This window comes from Dendropsophus ebraccatus, chromosome 4 (assembly GCF_027789765.1).
Source record: "Dendropsophus ebraccatus isolate aDenEbr1 chromosome 4, aDenEbr1.pat, whole genome shotgun sequence".
In the NCBI taxonomy this organism is placed as follows: domain Eukaryota; kingdom Metazoa; phylum Chordata; class Amphibia; order Anura; family Hylidae; genus Dendropsophus; species Dendropsophus ebraccatus.
In genome coordinates, this window is record NC_091457.1 from 92,183,050 (window position 1) to 92,198,923 (window position 15,874).

The 15,874-nt window shown below is 46.7% G+C and overlaps 1 protein-coding gene across 5 annotated transcripts in view; it reads left to right on the forward strand.

Annotated features, from left to right (window-relative positions):
* The window catches only part of FHOD1 (formin homology 2 domain containing 1), a 103,170-nt gene that overhangs the window by 26,781 nt on the left and 60,515 nt on the right, over positions 1-15,874 (forward strand). For all 5 annotated transcript variants that reach the window (XM_069966268.1, XM_069966272.1, XM_069966271.1 and 2 more), the window contains exon 2: positions 9,960-10,066. In XM_069966268.1, coding sequence (XP_069822369.1) covers positions 9,960-10,066 — 107 coding nt within the window. The remainder of the gene's footprint in view (positions 1-9,959; positions 10,067-15,874) is intronic.

Consider the following 15,874-nt stretch of genomic DNA (forward strand, 5'->3'; position numbering starts at 1 on the left):
TCTGCTTCTCCCCCATCCCCATGTTTCTCTCCCCCATGTTTCTCTCCCCCCTGCTTCTCTCCTGTTTCTCCCCCATCCCTGCTCACCTTCCTTGAGATGCTCGCCGCGGGCGCCGTCTCCCTCACCTACTGGCCCGGACGTGCTCCTCCAATCAGGGGAGACCGGGAGCGTGGTGCGTGGCACACCACGCTCCTGGTCTTCCCTGATTGGAGGAGCACGTCCGGGCCAGTAGGTGAGGGGGACGGCGCCCGCGGCACACTGGTTGGAAAACACTGCTCTAGTGCACGGGAAAGGAAAGCCGAAATCTCGGACATTGCGAGATTTCGGCTTTCCTTTTCTGTGCACTAGAGTGGCGTGTTGCTGCCGGATACCTGGGGGGCCGTAAAAGTTCGGAACGCGGGCCGGACTTTGGATATGCCTGCCATAGTGGTATACCTTGTGGTAAGCTAGTATTAGTGCATAACTACAAAGCATTGACCTTTTATTATTCTGGAAAAGTTGGGTGACCAATGTCTAGAAAACGACAAGGTATACAGATACATATCAGTGAGTGTTCCATCACTGCATTACTAGACACAGGAGCCATTCAGAAGTATGGGACAGCAGGGTAACCTTGTATACAGTAGAGGCAGCCATATTAGAGATCACTCACCTCTAAGAACCAATAGTGAGATCCTTTATATTATTGTGTGTTAGGCAGGACAATGAGTTTTCTCAAGCAGTTGAGATGCTCTATTGTTACTTTATTTCTGCCCTGGAGCGCACATATTATCTTCCCACTTAGACAGGATAAACCAGTTTATTGTCTGCATAAAGCGGTGTCATGTTTAATAACCATGTATTTTTTTTTCTTTCTAATAGACTTTTATTGTAAAGTCTAAAGAACATTGATGAGACATTGTGGAGCTGGGGGGCTTGTATCACGCCGTGGCCCTCTTATGATATCATCCGTCTTATATAATAGAGGGCTCTGAGCCTTTCTGTGCTACAGAAATATAAACAGTCATACTTGTTGGATACACGGGTCGTTCTGTATACGTTCATTCATGGGGCCTGCAGTCATGACACAGGACACATTGGCTCATTCATTTATGATTGAAATGTCCATTCATCTATTGTAAGTTTCTATGTAGGTATGGTATCAGCATCCCTAGTATAGAAATAGTGCCAGGAAAGAGTCTTAATAAATAACCCCAAAATTGTGTTTTTGAGGTTTTGAAATCCAGGGCCATGATGCCTTGGGGCTAAGAGCGGGATTCATACAGCTTCAAGCCTGGGCAGGTCTTCTGCCTCCTCTCCCTTTGTTTCTGTGTGGGGAAAGGCCAGTGACAACTGCTCCCAAGGTCCCAAAAGGCAGCCATGTATGGTTTATTATGTTTTTGCTTCTTTAATTTGTGTGTGGTGTATTTTATATTTTGTTCTGATACCCTTGCAGTGTCAGTAACTGGGAAGTGAATCGTATCTAGCTGTATCCAGGCCTCGGTTGTTCTATACACATATATTACACAGCCCCATAGTCTTCTGTGGCTTGTTGTGCTATTTTTGGCCCAGGACTTGGAGTATCTGAGAAAAGGCTGCGGTCTCCGCCCTCTGCTGTGTTTGATATCATATGTGTCACCATCAGACTGGTGTAAACCTTGATATTTTCTGTGAGGAAAGAACATGGGGAAAGCCGCTGGCCATAGGAGGAGAGGCTGTCCAGTGACGGGCGGCAAGTCTTTCCCATAGTCTAGAACAGTGCTTCTCAAACTTTTTGTTCTCAGGCCTCACTTGGGGCTCCATATTGATGGTCGGGCCTCACCGACAAACACATACTACTATGCATTATCAAATATCGCCATATAGAGCCTCACACATCCTTAATTCCCCCACCAGTGCCAAATAGTTACAGAATAACCTGCACATTCAATTGCCGACAGAACCCTGGCATCATGACAGGGTTAGACTCTTGCTTATAGTAATAATGCCCCCTGCCGTGTCCCCCCATTTAGTAATAATGCCCCCTGCTGTATCCCCCCCATTTGGTAATAATGCCTCCTTCTGTATCCCCCCCATTTGGTAATAATGCCCCCTGCTGTATCCCCCATTTGGTAATAATGTCCCCTGCTGTATCCCCCCATTTGGTAATAATGCCTCCTGCTGTATCGCCCCATTTGGTAATAATGCCTCCTGCTGTATCCCCCCATTTGGTAATAATGCCTCCTGCTGTATCGCCCCATTTGGTAATAATGCCCCCTGCTGTATCCCCCCCCCCATTTGGTAATAATGCCTCCTGCTGTATCGCCCCATTTGGTAATTATGTCCCCTGCTGTATCGCCCCATTTGGTAATTATGTCCCCTGCTGTATCGCCCCATTTGGTAATAATGCCTCCTGCTGTATCCCCCTATTTGGTAATAATGCCCCCTGCTGTATCCCCCCCATTTGGTAATAATGTCCCCTGCTGTATCCCCCCATTTGGTAATAATGCCTCCTGCTGTATCCCCCCATTTGGTAATAATGCCTCCTGCTGTATCCCCCCATTTGGTAATAATGCCTCCTGCTGTATCGCCCCATTTGGTAATAATGTCCCCTGCTGCATCCCCCCATTTGGTAATAATGCCCCCTGCTGTATCCCCCCATTTGGTAATAATGCCTCCTGCTGTATCCCCCCATTTGGTAATAATGCCTCCTGCTGTATCCCCCCATTTGGTAATAATGCCTCCTGCTGTATCCCCCCATTTGGTAATAATGCCTCCTGCTGTATCGCCCCATTTGGTAATAATGCCTCCTGCTGTATCGCCCCATTTGGTAATAATGTCCCCTGCTGCATCCCCCCATTTGGTAATAATGCCCCCTGCTGTATCCCCCCATTTGGTAATAATGCCTCCTGCTGTATCCCCCCATTTGGTAATAATGCCTCCTGCTGTATCCCCCCATTTGGTAATAATGCCCCCTGCTGTATCCCCCCATTTGGTAATAATGCCTCCTGCTGTATCCCCCCCATTTGGTAATAATGCCTCCTGCTGTAATCCCCCATTTGGTAATAATGCCTCCTGCTGTATCCCCCCATTTGGTAATAATGTCCCCTGCTGTATCCCCCCATTTGGTAATAATGTCCCCTGCTGTATCGCCCCATTTGGTAATAATGTCCCCTGCTGCATCCCCCCATTTGGTAATAATGCCCCCTGCTGTATCCCCCCATTTGGTAATAATGCCTCCTGCTGTATCCCCCCATTTGGTAATAATGCCTCCTGCTGTATCCCCCCATTTGGTAATAATGTCCCCTGCTGTATCGCCCCATTTGGTAATAATGTCCCCTGCTATGCACCAATAGTAATAATGTTAGCCCTCTGCCTGTTATTAACCCCCTCCACCCCCAATGCATTCAATTAAACCTCTCTGACCCACCAACACCAGCATATAATACTCCCCTTCACCCCCACCCCCATGGTATGGCATGCCAGCACAGTCAGTGCTTTAGGTGAATCTATACCGGAGTCGCTCCTGCCCAGCGCCTTCCAGTGCTCCCCGGCCTTCAGCAGCTCTGCCATGTCCTGGTCTCGGGTGTCTTGGGGAGATACATGTCTGCCTGCAGCTAACAGTGCACCTGGTACCTGCCGCACTTCCGGATTCGCGGCGACATCCACCCCAAATCCAAAAGTTCGCGTCTCCATGGAGACCCGAACTTTTGGATTAGCGGTGGATTTCACTGCTAATCTGGAACCAAGGCTGGTGACAGGTGGAGTAGCAGGTCCTGCTGGGAGAGCACCCCATGTTCCCCTAGTACACCCGGCAGCGCCTCCTCGGCACCCCCTACAGACAGGGTCAGTAGTATGTGTGACCGCACTGGAGGGGACTGGGTTCCTCAGAGAGCAGTTACAGCCCGGGCACTGCAGCACACAGCAGCAGCCCCAGCTGTATCGGTGTCGTCCTGCGCACCAGACCTCGCGGCTTACCGAACTGTAAGCTGCGCCTCACAGCTCGAGAAGCGCTGGTCTAGAAGATCTTTGATACAGAATTTCCTGTGCTGGATAAGCTGGATTCTAGGGTCATGGCCTATTGTACACAAAGCTTACGTGACTTTAGATTGTTAAATGTAGTGTCATTTTCAACGTCCACTTAGAAGTAGTAGAAGAATCCAAAAAATCTTGAAAGTATCAACCCCCTCCCCTCCCACATGAATTAGAAATGCAGTGCAGATTCACCTTGTGTTCACCTTGCAACACATACAGATATATAGCCAAATTAGTGGTAAATATATATCTCCCTTCTGTCTGCATGGCGCAGATTTACCATAGGAAAAAATCTTTGTGGATCATCAGGATTCAAAGCCACAGGTTGACCAGCAGAACTGCATTCAGATTGTGATTTGATGGGGTTTGTGTGTGTAGCCCTTACATGTGGGGTCTGCAGCAACAATGGACATGCCATGGATTTCTACCACATTATAGCACCCAGATTTTTTCACGAGCATATGAATCTGGTGTAATGTACTAAAATGTCAGTGGACTCTGTTCAGATTGGAAAGGATGCCATAATGGGTGAACATGGCCATACACATTATAGAGACTGCTGCATTATAATTCAATGTATAGTAATGACGTCCCGGTAACTGTAAGGAACATTGCCGTTTGCATTTGGAGAGTACAATGAAAATACGGACTGGCCAGCTAGGAATTTCAATGGATTATAGGGGAATAAACGAGTTTAGTATTTTCTTCATTGTGAGTAATGGTGATTTCCAGTGAACCTTATCCCGCGGCCTTCTAGGCTTTCACATGGATATGGTTAAATTCTATAGTCTTGCAGAGTTTGGAAAAAGTATTTAGCACGATTGTTCCTTCTGATTATGTGTCCTGTTTTGCACTGCCTCAGGGCTCCATATGAGCACACTGCCGGGGAGCCATTCTGTGACTGGGCCATTATAAATGAGAGTAGAGCTTTATTGGCCAATTACATCCAGGCTTAGTGTTGCTCCTAGCAACTAATCAGATCACTACCTAGCTAGCGCACACATAGCCCCTGTACAGGTGAGCACTGGCGCCATAATACAATGCACGTGACTGGATTAGCCCCATGATTGCAAATAGTCACCCAACTTTTCAAGAAGCCAGAACATCAAATCTGCCTAGTAATATAGGAGCAAAGAATGTTACATAACCTCTCAGATTTGTTATCCAGCAGTCTGAGCGATGGACAGGCAGCCATGTTGGCAAGCTAGAGGGCAGGATACATCCACCACGCTATATTTTGAAAGATGAGATATTTTAGCATTTTCTTGAAGTAATTTCCTTCAAGATCAGCTGTTTTTTTATCATTTGCTTTTCCTGGCAGAACAATCTTCAGAAGTTATCTAACGTCAGTGGCCAGTCACCAGTTACACTGCATGGCACCACGTGTTGATCATCACTGCAACGTGTGGCGGTGGCAGCCATCTTTTTCTCTGCAGAGTAGCTGCTGGCAGCTCATGTTTATTTGCACCTTTCCATTTACAGTCTAAAGGAACTCTTAAAGGGATTCTCCAGTACTGAGTCAGTAAACTTTATTAAAGTATATTGTATTTCATTTCCACAATATGAAGGCCTCTTGCATCCAGAGCTTTAAACTCCCCTTCACATGTGATGTCTTTTTGCAGTGTGGAACAATCTCTTGTGTCTGAATGGGCCAGAAATCTTTTAAGAACTGTTTACTTCTGCAGTGGTCCATAGCGTCCTTACAATGACTTCACTTTTTGCCTGTGAAGGTTTCCATTCACTGACAGCAGACAGGGCTGTCTACAACATAAGGCCATACAAACAGCTTTCATGATCTGCTGGGACTTGTAGTTTCACATGAGGTTGCAGATTACCACACTAAGGTCTCATACACACGTTCACAATGCACTCACCGCACAACAGTGCTTCTGTAGTTGTCTGCAATGCAAGGACCTCGACCATAGAGATATAGAAATGTCCTTAATTACGGATCTGCAACTACGGACAAATTTTGTGGACATGTGAATGAGGCTTAAAGTGACACTGTCACCCCCTTTTTGCATTATGACTTTTCTACATAGGTGTAAAAGGTAAACTTTGCAGTTTTCAAACCTTATTTTATATAATATGTCAAGGTGGTTTTTCCAGTAAAAAGTGATCTTTTATCATCTGTGGATGGTGGGGCTTCACGGCCACAGTGCCACTTAGCCCTGCCCACATCAACACAGTAGGCCCCACCCCTCTGTGGCGTGATCGACACATAGGCCCCGCCCTCTCGGTAGCCATTCAAACAGGCTGGTTTAAAGGTCTAGGGCCTATGTGCAGATAACATTACGGAGGGATGGGACCTACAGTGGCGATGTGGACTAGGCTAAGTGGCGCTGCAGCTGTGAAACCCCGCCCACACTTCCATCCATCACTTTTTACTGGAACAAGCACCATGACGTATGATATAAAATAAGGTAGGAAAAACTGCTAGATGTATCCTTTACGCCTGTGTAGAGAAGTCATAATGCAAAAAAGGGCATCACAGTGTCACTTTAAAGGAAACCTGTCACCATGGACGCGGGCACAGAGCCAGCCCAACCCCCCGGTGCAGCCCCGGATACTTACCCTTTTTCGGCCAGTCCCGTTCCTGGAGCCGGTCCCAAGACAAAGTTATCAGCGCCCAAAGCGCCGCTGTTTGCGGATGACCCGAGATGATTCCAATGCCCATAGAGAATGAATGGAGCTGTCATTCTTTATGGGCATCAGACCCATTTCTGCATCACACACGCACGGCTTCGGACGCTGATATCTTCATCCCGGGACCGGCTCTCGTTTAAGAAGTACTATTGCATTAGGAATTAAACAGGTTAAAATAAAGTCTGCTCCTCCTGTCAGCTGCTTTTCCTATCAGGCTTTTTTTCTCCCCTGTTTCATGTAAAGATTTTTCTTAATCTGTAAGGAATGACAGATCATCTCAGGATGAACCCGTGACGCTCCCCAGTCTACACGGCCTCCCCTAATCCTTTCCATCTCTGGCTACAGATCCGTGCCCTGCAGCTCTCCAGAGCTATAAAACAATTATCGGTATTTGTTCAGCTTGAGCAGTTTTCTTTAATTTTCTGATGGTCGGCCAAGGTGCGGAGTGATGAAAAGATACACAGTGAAGCTTCTCAGACTCGTGAAAATGCGCAAGAAATAATCTGCCTTCTAGCAATAAAACCATATACACCGCCATACACATCGAACAATTATTACTGCCAGTAGCTGGATTGCTCTACAATCCTCAGCTTTGATAACATTTTTGCTGGAATACTTCTACAGTGTCTAATATTGGTGGCAGGACCTCAGGGGAAAAGCGAGTGACCATCTTGAATTTTTGTGGTTGATTATTTTGAACAACATCAGATGTATGAGAGGATGTTCAGCTGCTGTCTGTATACAGCTTATAGATACCACTGTAAAAAGAGAGGGCCTTAAAGGGGCAGCCCCTTACTTCATCTTGCATTAGTCATATACGGATACATATGTATACATATCAGTGAGATCTGACTGCAGGGTCAACAGAATGAACTGTGAGTGCCATGTGTTGCTTGTTGTTGACACAGCACCGTACATCCAAGTGTGGCTTTTTCTGGTATTGCAGCTCTGTTGCATTTACTCAACTAAGACTACACTGCAATATTGGGGCACAGCTATGCGAACATAGTACTGTGCTTGTGTAAATCAATATGCTCCAGAAAGTCCCACCAAAATACCTTAATAGTCTCTTTGAAAAAAGGGCATTAATATTAAAAATTCTGGAAAATACCTTTGGGTACATTCACACAGCAGGGGGCGCTACCACTGACCTCAAATTAAAATATCTTATAACGGAAACAGAATTCTTACTTGGTTTCTAAGAATGAGATGTTTATTTTTATACATACTGTTAAAATACGCACAATATTTTTGTGGGACAGAGTTACAGCCCCTTTAAATTTTAGATTTCTTGCCACCAGTAACTACTTTGTAGTGTAGGGGCAACCATATTGTGAGACAGTATGTCTGCTGGATTTTTGTCTTCTGCCTGTGGGGTGACTCCTTCTGGAATGGTCGCTGTGTTTTTTTAGATGTTTTGCTTGTATTCGTTCACGGTGTTGGGTCAATTACGTAATGGAACAAAATTTCTCATAAACATAATTTCACTGACATGTGGACTGCGCCAGCAATGCCTCAGGATCTGGCAGTACGGACATTGAAAGCGACTGTGGAAATGTTGTTGCATGGCTTTTTCTATCCGTCTGCCCGCCAGGCCATTTTTTTTTTATATTTTTTTTTGACAATGACAAATTGACATATTACATTAACATGGCCTTTACTTACTAACCCATGTTTGTTTTCATACTGATGCTGGGTCATGTTGCCCCTGAAGTTCTTGCTTGCACCCTGCATACAAGACAATATTGTATAGGGTGCCTATTCCACAGAACAATAATTATCGCTCCGTGTAATAAATACAACGATCAGCCGATGAAAACGATCATCGGCTGATCGTTGATATAGGTTTAAAACTATAATTGTCGAGCACCGACTGCGCATTGCTACGTGCGGTGCGCGGCCGGTGACTGAAGATTTACATTACCTATCCATGCTCCTCTTGCGATCTTGTTCTCCCCAGATTCCGCGCGCTCCAGCTTCAGAGCAACCTGTCTGAGCTGACAGGCCGCTCAGCCAATCACAGGCCGGGACCACCGTGGCCAGTGGTTGGCTGAGCGGCCTGTCAGCTGAGACACTGGGCTCTGTAGCTGGAGTGCGCAGGACCCGGGGAGAAGAAGGCCGCAAGAGGAGCCTTGCAGCCTGGATAGGTAATGTATAAAGTTTAAACAAGGGCTGCAAGGACATCGGTAACGATGTCCATGCAGCTCTTGTTAAACAATTATCGGGCCGTGTAATAGGCCCAGTAGACTAATGCCGATCTAGCAGATCAGCGCTCGTTTACAGTTATTATCGTGCCCCCATTGGCCCATGTAATAACACCCTAGGTGTGCTGTCATAGGAAGATTAGATATGATAAGCACTGTGCTATTTCTCACCTTTGGGATTATGGCAGTGTACACTGAATAATAGCTGTATGAGAATATGAATTGCTCCAACAGGTCCCTGATCTTCCCCCGTTCATCAGTAGAATAAAGGGACACAGTGCAGTTCTATTGTATTCTACAAGTGTTGTGCTGTACGGACTGCTCGTGCCCCTTGTTGTTCTGCTATCAGTTAACGCTTGGGTGGTAACCATAGCAGTAGTTTCTAGCCAGGATTTGCCAAGGTAAAACAATATGAGATGATCGGTTAAAATAGTTCAGTGCAGAGAAAAGACCCTGAGGTCTGTAATGGCTGACTGGTTAGAACGATCGTCTTCCCTGTGAATAATGTCGTAGTCCTCGTGATCGTACGCACAGCGTTTATTACCCAGTTAAGGAGGAGGGGATATGACCCGTGGTTAGAGCAGGAGACGTGGGATATCCACTTCCTATGACAAGGTGACTCTCTGCACAGGTTGCTGGGCTCCAATGCTGTGTGCAGGTTGCTTGTGCTCCATGCTTTGTGCAGGTTGCTTGTGCTCCATGCTGTGTGCAGGTTGCTGGGCTCCATGCTTTGTGCAGGTTGCTTGTGCTCCATGCTTTGTGCAGGTTGCTTGTGCTCCATGCTTTGTGCAGGTTGCTTGTGCTCCATGCTTTGTGCAGGTTGCTTGTGCTCCATGCTTTGTGCAGGTTGCTTGTGCTCCATGCTTTGTGCAGGTTGCTGGGCTCCATGCTTTGTGCAGGTTGCTTGTGCTCCATGCTTTGTGCAGGTTGCTTGTGCTCCATGCTTTGTGCAGGTTGCTGGGCTCCATGCTTTGTGCAGGTTGCTTGTGCTCCATGCTGTGTGCAGGTTGCTTGTGCTCCATGCTGTGTGCAGGTTGCTTGTACTCCATGCTGTGTGCAGGTTGCTTGTGCTCCATGCTGTGGGCAGGTTTAATCTCCTGTCTCTTTCTCTCCTAGCTGGAAGATTGCACCCTACAGTTATCCACCAATGGAAACTACCTGGACATAGAGCTATCCCTGGCTGAGCAGCGAGACTATCTGGAAGCCTTCTTTGAAGACATAAGGTACCAACAGTAGTTTTTACTTTTATTATTGAGCTTGCTGTGACTCGGAGTTGTCCTTATATGATAAATATGGTTACTGAAATTTAAAGGGGTAGTGCGGCGCTAAGAAATAATTCACAAAATAGCACACATTACAAAGTTATACAACTTTGTAATGTATGTTATGTATGTGAATGGTCCCCTTCCCATGTTCCCCCCCTGTGTACCCGGAAGAGTAGTGCAGTATACATACCTGATCCGTGTCGACCAACCCCGTCTGTAATCTTGTCAAATACGTCATCTTCGGGAGGCCGGCCGACCCGCTCCTGCCGTCCCTCATGCCAGCCCCCCCCTGCCGCGTCATAACTGTGCTCAGCCGCGATTGGCTGAGCACAGTTATGCTCAGCCAATCGCGGCTGAGCAGCTGATGACATAGACACTAGCTGTCTATGTTCAAACCATAGAGGTAAGTGGGGTCCATGCCAGTCCCTGCACATGGAGTAACCCGCTGGGGAGGTAGATGTTAGCGATACCCGGGCTGCCACTGTTAGATGTCATGGTCACGGTATTGGCACGAGGGTGCAGGGCTAGACCACGGGAACTTGAGCAAGCGGGACCCCAGGACAATTCTTTGTTGCCCTTAGTCAAGGCACCAATAACTAGACCAATGCCAGGGTTCAGAAACAACGGGAGTTGTGCGTTTATTATTAACACGGAGGTTGTCTATAGCAACAATCTAGCGACGGGGGGCGATCGTGCGGCCGGGGGCTGCGGGGGGCAATCGTGCTGCGGGGGCGATCGTGTGGCCGGCGGCTGCGGGGGGCGATCGTGCGGCCGGGGGCTGCGGGGGGCGATCGTACGGCCGGGGGGTGCGGGGGGCGATCATGCGGCCGGGGGTGCAGGGGGCGATCATGCGGCTGGGGGCGATCGGGGCTGCAGGGGGGGCGGGCAGGATATACATTACCAGGTCCCCGCTCCTGCTTGCTTCGGCGGCTCCCGGCACGTTCCGCTCGGCCAATCAGTGTGCTGCCCCGCCGCAGCGCACTGATTGGCCGGGCGAGCCGTGAAGACACTGGGAGCCCCGAAGCAAGCAGGAATGGGGACCCGGTAATGTATAATGTCCGGCGGCTAGGGGGTTAATGGGGCGGGCTGCAGACAAAATGTACATCCCTGCTGCGAGTTTCTCTGTTAATGAAAGTATAGGGCTGGGATCTACAGCGGGTCTCGCTGCAAAAACGCAGCAAGGAGACTCGCTGCAGACCCGTCAAGTGGGTTTGTACCCTTAAGAGTGTCGTCCGTCAGTGAGTAGGAAAAATCTTACTTACATCCACAGGATGAAAACCCATTCAGACCTGTTACTACCTGTATAGCTCTGGGTTTCACACAATTGTATCCAGTTTTAACAATCTTTTGTAGGGTGAATAATCAGGTCACCTGACTGTTACATATTAACAGTGACGCGCAACACATTACATTGAGACCTTGAGATGCTGAGTCTGCGGTGGGGGTTCCGCTCAGAATTTCCGCCTGTTTTACTTAGTGTGAACGGGCCCTGAGGAGGAAAAATTGCCTGTAAAGTTTAGAGACAGGATAGCAATTGATCTGGTGGATTTTAAAAAACCGTTAGTCGGCATGCACCCGTCCTTAATATTCGGTCCACAAGCTGCCTGTATACCACAGACTTTACTCTTGACCTCTTATGGAACTCTCAGTATCATAATTTGTTATGATGCCAGGAGCTCCAAAACAGCTAAAGTTCTATGTTGCTGAACTGACAGGGCTGTGTCAATACAGGGGCATGGAGCTGTACCTGTTTTGAAGCTCCTGACATCATATTAAATTATGATGGTGAAAGTTCAATAAGACGTCAAGAGTGAAGTCTGTGGTATACAGTCAGCCTGCGGAGCGTATATTATAGTCGTGTGCATGCTGCCTTAGTCTGACAGTCGTCGCTCCTGTCCTGCCCATACACATGAGCACTCAGCAGTTAGAAGAAAGCCCACTCTTGCTACTGAGCCTAACTCTGAAAATAACATTATAATGCTCTTTGAGTCATTTCTGCAGATGTTTTTTTGTGTCTTTTAAATGCAGTCATTAAAGGTGAAATGTTTTCCGCCTGCCCCTGGGCTCTCCCCCTATTGGCAGACCTTTACATCAGCAATCCCCAGGAATGTGTCAGGGAGAGACCTGTTTTGTTGGTAGGGGTATGGAAGCAAAGTGGTTGCCTGGCATCTTTGGCACAGAGCTTATGTAAGCGCCATCCTTCTAGCGTGCAGATTGTTGTTTTGTTGCTGTGGCTTCTAATCATCTGGGCTTATGATAGCTATTCCCGCTTACAGTCATTATCAACATTGACCTGCGGGGAGGATTCCTTTGAGATTTAAGTGTTTTGTATGTGGAGCACCAGCAAGGGCAATGGCTGCCACACTCCTCTCCCCTCCAGGTGCCAGAATCCTTCACTTTCTAGTAAATGTTTCATCTTGTCATTTAAAGGACAACTGTGCACAACACATTCCTCTCGTAATGTTGAACCATGACCTCCCTCATCCTTGGCTGACAGTGATAGGTTACAGAATCATGTACCATGTACAGTATGGTTATTGTGCTCTGGCTGCCACACTGTGTGGTCCACTTTAAAGGGAATCTGTCAGCTACAATTCACAATCCAAACTGCTGAAACTGTTGGATGCTGTTAGGACAAGGAGATACCCGGTACCTTTTATATATCTGTCTGTGATTTCAGAATGTAGAAAAATGCTTTTATTATACAGTAAGAAAAGTCAAAGAGGCTTTCCTGAGCTGCTGAAGGGCAGAAAGGTGGGGAGGAGACATTCCAGCTTGCAGCTTTTCAGGAGCTTGGAAAAGCCTCTTTGTACTAGAGAATAAAAGTGTTTTCCTACATCCTGGAAAACAGAATTCTACAGATATATGAAAGGTACCATGTGTCTCCTTGTCATAAACAGCTGTCTAATGGTGTCAGCAGTTTGAAACATGGATTACAGCTCCTTTTCATGGTCTGAGCAAACATTCCCTGTCTTGCCATCACACAGGACGTCTCTGTACATTGTCATAAATGTTTCCAGGGTCCTTACCTCTGGGTTTTACCACCCTTGCCGGTCACAGGCTGTTGTCACACATCACCCGCTTCTTTCTGCAGATATCCTGAGAGCCTAGGACCATGCATTTTATGCAGTATATCTGCAACATGTGTCCCTAGCCTGACAAGGAACAGGTGGTGCCTGACTACTCTTTTCCTATACCCTGACAGCAAGAAATGGACTTTCTGCATTCTCCTGATCCTTCAGGTTCTGGTTTCTTGTAATGAAGTGATACAGGACAAGACTCTCATACTGTAACATGCACCCAGGAAGTGATACATCATAACCTGTTCATAGACTTGAAGTCCCGTATAGGGCGGGTTCCTGTTTTATGCAAATAAGTGGGTTATGTGCTTTAATGTATTTGTTCAAGTTATGCAGTGTGCTGTCCATACTGAGTGAAAGACTTCCTGCAGTGCCCAATCCTTCTGTGCGGTCTGTCGGTTCCAGAGGAAGGTGCTGCACTGACTAGATCTGCAGGAGAGGAGAGCTGACCTATAGTTTGTGGTTTGGGCTGATACATGCAGGATGGAACTAGTGCCTGCGGGTGGGGCTGTAATTGCAGAGCACAGAGGAAGTGGGGGCTTTAATTCAGTCTCTGGGAGGTACAGGACTTGTTCAGCACTGGTGTTCCCCTTGATGTGGCACATCTGTACCTCACCCCCTCTTAAGATGTTCATTCACAAATCCTCACCAGGCTGGCTGACTGTGTCATACATCATAGCTGAGGGAGATCTAGCATCAGCACTGGGGAATATGTCTGCTAGGCCCTGTACAGCAAGAATCTCCAGCTGTTGTGGAACTATAGCCCCCATCGTGTCTTCCTGTAATTCTATGAACTGCAACATGGTATATAAAGCTTGCTAAGCCTAGTATTGATTCCTCTCCAGCCTCATGGTTCATGAATGCCAGAGCTGCATACTGCATAGGTGCTGCAGTAGTAGAGATGCCAGAGAGAATAAATGACTGTAGGCATGCAGCATCTAGATTTCACTTTAGTGGTGTTCATCCTGAGCCTCCTGGTTCATGAATATGATAACTGCATCTACAGCTTTATCAGTAGTAGAGAAACAGTAGGGAGACGGAATTGCTGCAGGACACAAACTACAAACATACAATGCATCTAGATTGGTCTTTATTGGTGTTCATCCTGAGGCTCCTGGTTCATGAACTGAAAGTGACCAGTTAATCTAAACATAAGAAAGGGGCATTACTAGTCACCCTTCTGTGGTGGGCTCCAAAGCTATGAATCTTCATATTACAATCAGACTTATTCTGGGACCTATAATCTAAAATACAGTTCTTACAGATGAACGCAACTCGAGTTTAATCGTTGGGCATTTTGATACCGGGGGCTGAAGAAGTTGGGAAAACACAGTAGATAGAGCCTATGGCTAGATAGAGCCTATGACTTTTAGGACTTCCTAGGGATCCAACATCCTCAGCCACCGGTATTTGGACTTGGTTGAGTTGCACACATCTCTAGCAGTAAGATGCCAGACAACTGTTTCTGGGGGACTTGTCATGAAATGTGCCAGGAGTTTATCCCACAGGAAATGCAGACTGTGAAGGAGTGTGACATGTGGGGAGAACAGGCTGTGTTGATACGAGCTCAGTCTGTGTCCTGGGGAGGATGTGGAGTAGTAGAGGCCGATCATTGCTGGAACTATGACACAGAGAAGGTGGTAAGTTCTCCTTGTCTTGTATCATCTCCGGATCCTGGTGTATATTCTGGAATTTCATAGAATGTTTTAGAGTGATGAAGGTGAATTTTCATGTGTTACATATGGTGAATTGGTTGGATGAAAACACTTTTCCTAGAGGCTGAAAACCTGTACGGACCCAAAATGTCTCACTGCTGAAGATGTTCTCTGTTTGTCTGGAAGCCATACGATTCCTGTTGGCCAAGTCCATTGGCAGCACTGATGTGTATCCTCCCCCCCCAACAGTGTGCTCTCCAGTGTATCACTTTGCAGTTCAGGCTTTTGGAGCTGTGTTCTCACTTCCATCAGAGGCTCCACTGGTAATTCTGTCAGATTTGACAGTTTTTACACCATGGCAACAGTGTGAACAGAGCCTTAGATCACTTAGCATACCATTTTATAAACTTTAAGCTAAAAAGATGTTCTGTAAACAATGCTTCTATTCCTTGACTACAAATATCCCCTAGTATAACGATAACATTTTATCCTGAAATCCCCTTTGTTTGATCCCTCCCTTGATCTGACTAGAATAGGACACCCAGTATAGTGCAGCCATAGGCCTGAAGTGGTGTCTGTTTTATGACTGACTCCTCTTCCCCCTACAACTGTATAGGACACTAGTGCGAGCTCTGTCCTTGTCCATCACAGTGAAATACATTGACACATTGCTGTACATTACCGCCCATCTGCTTCAGGCTCTCAGTTATTTTCAGTGCTGTCAGTGCCTGACTGGTGTATGTATAGCAACTTGTAGGAATGATGTCCAGTAATAGGGGGTCTCTCCAGGGTAGTAAATAACCCCTCTTGGCTTTTTATTACTTCATGTGCATACTTTTCTCGCTTTGTCACTTGGTGTGTGAACCCATTGCTATCAGAACCTCTAAGTCTCAAAGTTCTTTTGATATATGTACAAAAACAGCAAAGTCTGTAAAGTATTCTTCCTGACTATACATACTTTATTTAATGTGGTCCCCAAACTCGGTTGAACTTTATATGAACACCATGCAAAATCACTCTGCCATGTTAAC